At 56.0% G+C, this 9814-nt stretch overlaps 1 protein-coding gene across 1 annotated transcript in view; it reads left to right on the forward strand.

The window, feature by feature from the left end:
• Window positions 1–9272, forward strand: part of LOC122394139 (protein timeless-like) — a gene marked incomplete at its 3' end in the record, with an annotated part of 30652 nt that extends 21380 nt beyond the window's left edge. Inside the window, exons 11-16 of the mRNA XM_043390778.1 lie at window positions 4253–4362; window positions 4900–5023; window positions 5307–5405; window positions 6107–6276; window positions 8397–8595; window positions 9160–9272. Of these exons, the coding sequence (XP_043246713.1) occupies window positions 4253–4362; window positions 4900–5023; window positions 5307–5405; window positions 6107–6276; window positions 8397–8595; window positions 9160–9272 (815 nt within the window). The remainder of the gene's footprint in view (window positions 1–4252; window positions 4363–4899; window positions 5024–5306; window positions 5406–6106; window positions 6277–8396; window positions 8596–9159) is intronic.
• Window positions 9273–9814: the final 542 nt, after the last annotated feature.

Below are 9814 nucleotides of genomic sequence, written 5' to 3' on the forward strand. Positions count from 1 at the left end.
GGTACAGTAATACTGGTTATCACCGCACAGTCGTTCCGGCGTCAGGTAGTCGAGCAGCAGCTGCGATACGGTTAGCTCGATCTCTGTCTGGTTGTCCGTCGGTGGCGTGCCCCGCCAACCGACCGGCCGCGGCGCGGGGCCGAACGCCGGCGCAGTTTCGGCTCCCCCGGCGCCCGCGGCAGCTGCCGTCAGTGACCGTGTCACCGACTCCGGCAGAGCTAGGTGCAGGTCCGTCACGCTGTTCTCGTGGCGCGAAGCGCCGCCGCACGTGAGACAGGTGAACGTAGTCTCAGCCCATCCGGTCAGTAGCCGACGGACCAGGCCGGCGGGCGGCTCCTCAGCTCCGGCGTCGCCAGTACCGTGCTCACGCACCACCTCGCCCTGCGCCTGGCCGTCCGGATCAGTCTGCTGCGTCCCGCCGGTGTCCGGTGACTCTGTGGGCTCCCCCTCCGCGGCAGTCCGCTCCGCCCTGTCTCCGGCCGGCTCTGCCATCACCACATCGTCGCTGGCCAGGTCAGAGAGCTGCACCAGCGGCGATCTCCCGCCGGCCCGCGCAGTGTCGCAGGAACGGTGCCGGCGCCGGGACCGCGGCCGCTCCATCGCCGCTGCTCCCGGCACGCTGGAGTCGTCTCTGGCGCGTGCGGCGGCAGCAGCTGGAGGGACTGGCGGCGAGACCGCGACCGGTGCGGCAGGGGAAGCCGCCGGAGACCGCTCCTCCTCATGCAAGGCGTCCAGAAAGCATCGGAGGAACTCTGAGCAGTCGTGCTGCCGGCCCCGCTCAAAACAGGGCGGCAGAGCGGTCCGCTGGAACTTGGCCGGGCTGTAGACGGGCCGCTCCGAGAACGCCAGGAAGGCGAACACTCGCTGTAGTGCCGCCAGGTGCGGACGGGAGGGGGACAGCCGCGCCGCCAGCACCTCGCCGCGCAGCTGATCTGAATGGAACAGCGCCTGTAGCACGGTGTTCATGTAACACGTGTTCCCAAGGTTGACCAGGCCGCGCCGGTAGCACGAGTTGCCCAGGTTGATCTCAGTCGGAGAATCTGCCTTGGGCGGCGTGGCTCTTGTGCTCCTCTTGCCGCTGGTTTCGACCTCAGGCGCACAGCTAGCCGATGGCGTAGCCGCCGTTACCGCGTGGCTCCGCGGCCACCGGCGCGTCGTCCCTGGGTTGCTCCCAGCGGTGGAGGCAGCCCTGCGGGTTTGGCCTGCTTGTTCTATGCCAGATTGGGGAGCGGTGGCGAGGACGGAGGCCGCGTTGCCACGAGCGATGGCCACGGACAGCCGCTGTCGCAGCCACTCCGTCTCGCGACGCTCACCCGTGCAGGTTGCCAGGCGTCTCCCCAGGTCCTGGACGAAAGCGGCGGCGGCCGGACCATAGACACCGGTTGTCTCCAGTGCCACTGGAACAAAGCTATACCTCCTGGCTAGGTCCGCATAACGCTGCCGCTTTCGCTCTTCGGCCTGCCTTGCAGCTGCACCCGGTTTCAGTGCGGACTCCACCGCTATGTGGTCGGCGAAAGTGTCGACGCAGGTCGCGTCCCACGTCAGACACTTGCCCTCGCGGAAGGGGAAGACGGTGATGCCATCCGGTCGTCTGCCGTCGCCCCGGTCGAGGCCGACTGGCTCCAGAATGGCGGGAAAGCCAGCGCCGGAGAGAGCGCGACGCACCACGTCGTTCAAGTGGGCATGACGCGAGTGGCGACCCGCACTTTTCTGGCAGGAGAGGCCATGATGTCCCAGCGGGGTGACGGGGCGCGCACACAGACGGCACCGATGCGGCTCGCAAACCGGGGCGCCTAGTCTCAGGGCCACAGCGACGCGGACGGTTTCGTCGTCGAGGTGAAGCCCGAGACTCGGCACCGGCACCGCCTGGATCCAGGCCGCTGTGTGCGGCTGGCCGGCGGCGATGAGCCGAGCTCGGTCGATCTGGTTGGCTGGTACCAGTAGGCGACTTTGGACCACCGTACAGGCGACGGTGTCCCACGCGCGCTGACTACTGACCAGCTCACCGTCCGGCAGCTGCTGTCGGTCCACCCCTGTGCGATGAAGGAACGCGCTGACTGCGGTCTCCAAGGTGTCTGAGAGTTCATCAGTCACACTCGGACAGATGGAACGGATGAGGGGGCGTGCTGCGTTTACCGACGCAATGTACGCTGGTAGCGCCAGTGCCTCGACTGACCGGATGCCCAGGCCGCCGAACTTCACTGGAAGCGACGCCTGCTCCCATGCGGCAGGGTTTATGGCCACGTTGCAGACCGCTTCTAGTGTACTGCGCACCATTTCGTCAGTAGCCTGGAGTACGTGTGGGGCTTTGAACGTCGGTGCGGAGCGCAGCAGGTACGTCAGACGCGGTGCCGATACGTGGTGCGCCAAGAAAAACACCGCAGTGTGGCTGTCTAGCTCGCGCAGCCGGGTGCAGAGGCGTTGCACCATAGCAGAGGCTGCCTCCCCTGCTGCTCCTATGCTGCCGTCGGTCAGGGGAGAGCCAAGCAGAGATAGGTTTGTGAGCTCAGTCTCTTTGACGTCAGGCAGCGCAGAGCAGATGGCGCTGATGGCAGCGTCGCGGTGGTCCGAATCTTCCAGCGCCAATGAAGGCCACCTCACACTTGGCCGCGTTCAGTGAGAGACCAGCGGCTGCCAGCGCTGTTGGAAGTGTTGCGATGTCAGCAGCGACCGCGCTGGCTGGACCGGCCAGCGTTGCATCGTCCAAGTACCAGATGTTCAGAGGTGCTGACACTGCTCTGGCACAGGAGTCAATGGCGATAGCAAACGCGGCTGGTCCGAGCGGGTCGCCTTGCTGGACACCGCAGGCCGAAGCGATGGTCTGCCCTCCGATGATGAGTGGGCTGGGTGAGCTGTAGGCCTGGTAGGCTAGGTAGTACACCTCCGGACATCGCTCCCTAATGCGGGTCAAGAAGACGTCGCGCCGCACCGTGTTAAAAGCATTTGACACGTCAAGTTTGACCAGCACGTGTGGAGCAGCTGACTGTCGGCTGGCTTCAATGAAACTGCGCGTTGCATGGACCGCCGCCTCGCAGCCCAGGGGCGTTCCTACCCCGAGCTGGACAGGACGGAGTTCGGCACCAAGGCTGTCTGCCACGAAGCGTGCTCCGATGCGGGATGGCAGGCGTCGGTAGACGCTCCCGACTGCAATGGGCCGCAATCCGCCGCTCTTCTTCCTGAGTGCGCATAGTGAGGCGCTGAAAAGGGCGTCCCTGGCACAATCCGGCACCTCACCGGCCAGCACCAGGTTGGTGAGTACCGTCAAAGAGTGCAAAAGACGGCGGCCGCTCTCAGCCGCCTCCCTGGAGATAAGCTGGCGTAGATGTAGCGGCCTGATGCCGTCTAGGCCTGCTGATGATCCCGGGGGCATCGAGTTGATAGCGGCCTCCACCTCCTCCGGCGTCACCGTGAGCGGCCCTGGGTCTGATGGGGCGGGCGGTGGCGGCAGAAGCTCGTCCTTGGGAGCTGCTGGGTGTTTCAGCATTAGCTCGGCGATTACTTCGGCGTCAGGCTCGGCAACTGTATCATCTGAGGTCAGTAGCCTTAGGGCCGCCCGGATGTCGCCATCTGCACATTTCCCGAGGATCCGACGGGCCAGGGCGTCAGTGGCAGGCTTATGATGTTCTCGTGCTGAGTCATTTGTTGGTGGTTCGGGAAGCAGGTTTGGTGTCATGGTTTGGTTGGGGCTGGAGAGCTGCTGCCTGATGCTCGCTGCGGCACTGACATTATTATCGCCTTTTCCTGGTGTGCGTAGCGCGAAGAACGCGAAAGACAGGAAGGTCCACCACGCGCAGATTGTGCGTAGCTTAAGGGCATCCTCTAAGGCGCTGCATAGGGCATCGGCCACCAGAGGCCTTACGCCTTTAGGTATTCGCGAGATTAGTTTAGTGCTTCTCCTTAGAGTTGCCAGTCCTTCGACGACGCCAGTGTCTGGAACCTCTCTTCCGTTGAAAGCGTCAGAGAGCTGGGCTGACTCGCGGCCGAGGCATGCAGGACAATGCCAAACAGGGAGGTGATGGGATTTCCTTGCGGGGACCTTAGCGCAGGAAGTATGCCATAGTTGCCTACAGGAGCCGCAGGTGATGGTTGTCTTCCTGCGGCTGCGAATGGAGCAGGCGACACTGGTGTCTCGAACTGGATGCTGTTTCCCCTTCAAAGTTTCATCGTGTGCCTTTGTCAATGGTATCTCCCATCACGTGATATCCCTCGAACTGCTCTAACTCTGTTCTAACTCTGTCCTAACTCCTCACAGGCGCTGATGTCCAGCCTTCCGGACAAGATGGACAAATCGCACCTGTACTGGGCGATCGTGTACTTCATGAAGCCGTGTACAGAACTGCGCGTCAGCTATCCCAACATTCAGTACGTGCAGACGGTCAGACGGGCTCGAGGGTGGGTGGGAAGTCGTGAGGGGGAGCTGGTTGGCTGGAGGACTGCTTTTAGGGAGATGGGATGCCCCCATAAGTGCTGCCTGTTGATGTTTGATGTTTTGGCAAGCTGCAATGTCAATTAGTTGTTTCATTGTTTTGGTAAGCCCCTCAGTCAATTAGTAGCCTCAGTGCTCAAACGATTGATGCAAAGTCTAGTTGATGAAAACATGAATTGATGTTTGTACATTCATATCTTGGAATTTAAGACATTAATGATTCTAAATTATGTTAAATGAATTGAGGAGAATGTCCGCGAATTTGATGGTGTAATTAGCGTATTAATGCTGTTAGCTTTTTTAAGTATGTCAATTACCTAAGTAAGCCAAGAAGTTCTTTCATTTCTTTCCATATCTCATATTTTTAAGACTTCCTAATTAACTGCTTCATTATGTTTTTTAAGACCCTTTAGCTTCTGCAAATGCAGTTACATCTGTTCAAGTAATACCTCCTGCGTCTGCTCTGCTCTCAGGCCGGTGCTGTGTTCGGAGCTGCTGATGCTGCTCACGTACGAGGCCACCCGATTGGTTGCTATCGGCTCCAGTCAGCCGACCAGCACGCTGGAGCGGTTCCACTCGCAGAGGCAGCTGCACATGGTGAGAGGCCGCGGAATCACGCTGAAACGAACGCGCGTCTTAGGAAACGGCAGTCGACACCGGACGGCTAGATAAACCTGATTTTGCTGAGGTCACACGAAGGCAAAGAGTCATGTAGCTGTAAACCACTGATGTCTGATGATACTTATAACGATAACTTTAAAAAGTTGCCCTCATATTTTTGTCGTCTGAATATGTGTAAAATTGTATTTGTAATTTCATTATTGTCTATCGCAGCTAGAGTCTCCCTTTTTTTGACATGTTCCATTTGCCGTTCTTTCAGTTGACGAACGCCATTCGCGAGATCCTGTACGGGATGGAAGCGATCAGAGGCTACTCGAGCGACGAGCACATAGCTCAGATCCAGAATACTCTCTGTCAGGTGGGTGTGCGCGTGGCTGGTCATTGGGCGGTGTGAGTTCTGTACCGAATGCTGACTGTAGGACGGTGGAAGTTCGTTACTGAATGTTGATTTTGGGACAGTGGGAGTTTGTTGCTGATGGCTGACCATTGAACTGTGGAAGTTCGTTGCTTATTATTGTGACTGTTTGAAGTTGGTGGTGTAAAGTAGATTAAGTTCGGGAGTGGTTTTGGAGATGTGGGATGGCCAATCATAACATTTGTTTATCGTGATTTATCGATCCATGCCCGACTTCACGTCTGTCTTTGTCCAGATTGGATGGAGTCAGCTTATGCAGATGCCTTTTGTCACAAAGCCTACTCGACCCTTACACATCCATCCTGTTCATCCTTCATGCCATCTTTTCATCACTCATGCATTCCATCTCATATACCCTAACGCCGTTAGGCCAGGGCCTCATACATCCTATCCTTAACTCCTATGCACCCATAAAACCATCCATCTTATATCATGCTCTTTGATCCCATCGTCAGGTGGGCCAGGAGACCCCTTTCATCCCCTCTTCTGTCTCAGGAGGGTCAGAGGGACACCGTTTTTACCTGTTCTCTATCACGAGTGGACAGAGGGAAGGGTACGCCCGCCTCGCCTCCCTCGTCTTCAAGTCGGCCAAGGATATCCCTGTCTCACCCTCCCCCCCCCCCCCCGCCCCCTCCCGTCTCCAGGTGGGCCGTCTGCGCCAGTTCCGTCAGCTGTTTCTGCTGCTGATCGGCCAGTGTCGGCTCGGCCCGGCCAGCCTGCCCTACCTGCGTGACCTGGTGCTCACCAATCACCTGCTCATCAGCATGCAGGAGACGTTCAACAACCAGTTTCCGCTGCTTAGCCACGTCACGCTGTGAGTAATATAGCGCTGCCTGAAGGGCCGGGGGCAGTCAGTACCGCTGCTCATCCACGTCACACTGCAAGTAACGGGGACGGAAGAGGTTCAGCAACCAGTTCCCCCTGTTCAGACACTCACACTGAGTGAGAGGGACAGGAGAGGTTCAACAACCAGTTCCCGCTGCAGTCAACCACTCACACACACTGTGAGTGAGAGGAGGAGACAGGGGCTGAGGTGTTCAGAGGCCCTGTTCGGACACGTCATACTGTGAGTGAGAGGGGACAAGGAGCTGGGGACAGTCGTGTCCCTGTTCAGACACTTCACACTGATTGGGCGTGGAAGGGGCTGGCGGAACAGTCAGAAACTGTGCTCAGTCACGTTCACTGTGACTGGAGGACTGCTCTGATAGGGCTGGGGTCAGTCAGAGCCAGAGGGAGCGACGTGATGCTACCGTTATTCGATGGTGGAGTTTCTTTTTTATATTGAGGCATGCTCAGGTTTGACGAATATGGTATTGCTTAAACTCACTTTTGGCCAATGAAAGAAAGTCAGTGAGGTAAAGTTGGTGTAATTGGGACTCTGTGACATTATTTGAGCTGTCCAGTACTGCGCGCCACCACCCTGACCGAGGCTAAATGAACACCATTACTCGGTCCGGTCACGCTCTGTGCCCCGGGCTACCATCCCCCGCCGCGCGGACCCTGTGACCTTTCCGAACCGCTGCCGGGGCAGCCGTCACGCACGAGTGACCCCGTCTCACCCAGCACGTGGCGCGGGCTGATCACTTTCAATGGGGCCACGTGACCTCCTGAGGGCAACGCGTGCCATGATGGAAACAGATGGACTTTCTGAATATTTTGCTGATGAAATCTCGACGATGAACAGACGGATGCATAGAATTAAATAAATGAGTTTTCTGTGTCTATCAACCATCAAGTTTATCTTGATTTGGACAGACTTCGTCTCTTTGTGAATAAATGCACGAGGCGGCTAAAGATAGCATGCTTTACTACTCATGTGCCTAGTGCTTCTAAGCTGCACGGATATTCACAAATATGTGATTCGTTAGAAGCGAATCGAACAGGCTCGAGACCCTATTTTACGGTGTCTAATAAAACTTTTTAGGTTAAAACATTTTAATTTGTTAGTTCGTCACTTTGAGGGTTTTCAGGCGCACAATGACCCGACCGTCGACGCGTCCTAAACCTCAAACACTAAAAAATAAACAAAAGGTATTCTCGTTTTGGGTATCCAGGTGCCACTCTGATATTTAATTCATTTTACTGTGGCCATTTAACGAGGGGATTTCTCAAATGTCTCCCTCTGTGCGATTTATAAATAACGTCTGGACTATTGTGCCGCTCCGTTTCCGTTGGTTGTCAATGGTGCTGATGTGGTGGAGTGTGGGTATCCTCCCCCCCCCCCTTCTGTCATTGAACTCGGTGGCGTGTGCGCGCACGTGACGGGCTCATAAACGACAGCAATTACCGGGCATTATCCGGCCAAATCTCGGAGGTCTCGTGGCTATCTCGTTTTCACGAAATGGGACTGAGCCCGGAGATTGTTTACCGGCTCGGCATTTTTCCCCGACGGCTGTCTGTTCACGTGATAGTGCGGCTGTCACGTGAAATGCCTCGCTGCCAGTTGATGGGCCTAAATTGGAGATGAATACTGCCCTAAACACGTGAAGAATATATGAATAATGTGAAGGGCACGTGAAGCACGTGCTCTTTAGCTTTATAAAGAGCAAATATCATCTGTCTCATTTTCGTTGAAATGATGATTTTCAGCTTGGCATCTCAGTATTGAATTGCTTTGTATGCATTTTAAGGTGCACTGTTGTTTGGTGGCTTCGCACCTATCAGTCTTGTGGGCACTCGTTGTTGGGTACGCCCCGTTGTGAGCTCATGCCGCGGTCTGCTACACTGCGTCCATTTGACCGTCAGCTACACCCCGGCAGTTATACCCCGCCATTACACTTGGTCCGTTACAACACTCCATCACTAACACTTACACCCTCTCAGTTACACCCCCTCAGTTACACCCTACCAGCCAGCCACACGCTCTCAGGGTGTCAGTTGTTTATATCAGTTGTCAGTTGCCGTCATTTACACCTCCTGTCCACGTCCTCCCAGGTTCGCCGAGCCGACCATCATCCGTCGGTACACCAGTCTGCTGAAACTGTACGCCACCAACGCGCCCGTGCTGAATGACGCGCTCTTCACCGTCCTGCACCACGTGGTGGGCGACGCCAACCGGATAGAGCTGCTGTTCCAGCCGGACGTGCTGAAAACGTTCTCAAAGATCATCGGCTCCGATCTACCCCTGCTTCAGGTGAGGGTTCACTCGCGGTGTGGGGTCAAGGATTAGTCGCTGCCGGTTACATCAGAATAGACTGAGCTGTGGAATTGGCGTTTGCGTGGGTGTTTGAGTTAGTTTGTGACTTATGACATGCAGCTAGGGTGTCGTTCAGGGCATTCAAGGTATCTGGTTTGGATTGAGGTAGCCGGGGAGAAGAGCAGGTTTAGTGAAAAGGCTTCAAGCTGGTGTAAAACATAATTGATTCGTACGCTTGAGCTCTGTGTTAACGATTAAGGTTCTTATAACCATTTCCGGTGCAGTGATGAGTTTCTTTACAAGTGTCATCCACCAACGGGTTTTTACGCGTTTCACAATTCACTTAATTCGCCGAAGTTCAGCTGATACGTCTGGTAGTATAACGCTCGCCCCGTTCACATTACCTTTACGTTCATTATCTCGAACATCTGTCGGGTAATTCTATGCATACATGTGCTCCACCCAGTCACTTGAGCCGCCACCTGCGGCCGCTGTCTGTCCGGGACCTACCGCCGCCGTATCGGTGTCACGTTTTGACGTCGTGTCCCGCTGTGCCGACAGGACTGGCTGGACCTTATAGAGTACACGATCCAGCGGTTCATCGAGAGGCAGCACGACCCGGCCGTGCGCGCCGCGCTGCAGCAGGCCGCCTCCGACGAGCTGACCGGCACACTGTGAGTGGGGGACCGGCGTGGTAGGTGCAGATGACGGTGGATAGGGGCTAGGTGCATACTGTTGTGAGGTCAGGTGAAATTCTAAATAAAATAATCTGCACACTTTGGGTAGGAGGACTGACACAGCCGACGAGAGGCTGGAGTTTCATTTAACATCTCCGGACGCTACAGCACGAAAGGTTATACTACAAGCTAGTAAAAGAAAATACTATTCATCCCTGATGGTGATGGCACTAAAGCTACTGTGGTTTTTTGCGAATTTAATAATAATCGTCATCTTCATTAGCATCATTATAGTCGTAGATGACTGGCAATACCCTTGTCGACTGGGGATGGCTCGTTAGCGCGTGGAGATTCGTCAATTAATAACTTTGGGAGCGTGCTGCGAGCACATCTCTGTGTGTAGTACATACACTTCTTATGCCCCGCACACACACGCAGACTCGTCTTCAGAGTAAAGTGGCTTAACTATCACGGATTCTGCGCCTACACGGGCTGTGGTATGACGATTGCATCACACAGGTTCCTGTGTGAGACGCAGA

The sequence above is a fragment of the Amphibalanus amphitrite genome, unplaced genomic scaffold (assembly GCF_019059575.1).
Source record: "Amphibalanus amphitrite isolate SeventyFive unplaced genomic scaffold, NRLGWU_Aamphi_draft 000575F_arrow, whole genome shotgun sequence".
Taxonomy (NCBI): domain Eukaryota; kingdom Metazoa; phylum Arthropoda; class Thecostraca; order Balanomorpha; family Balanidae; genus Amphibalanus; species Amphibalanus amphitrite.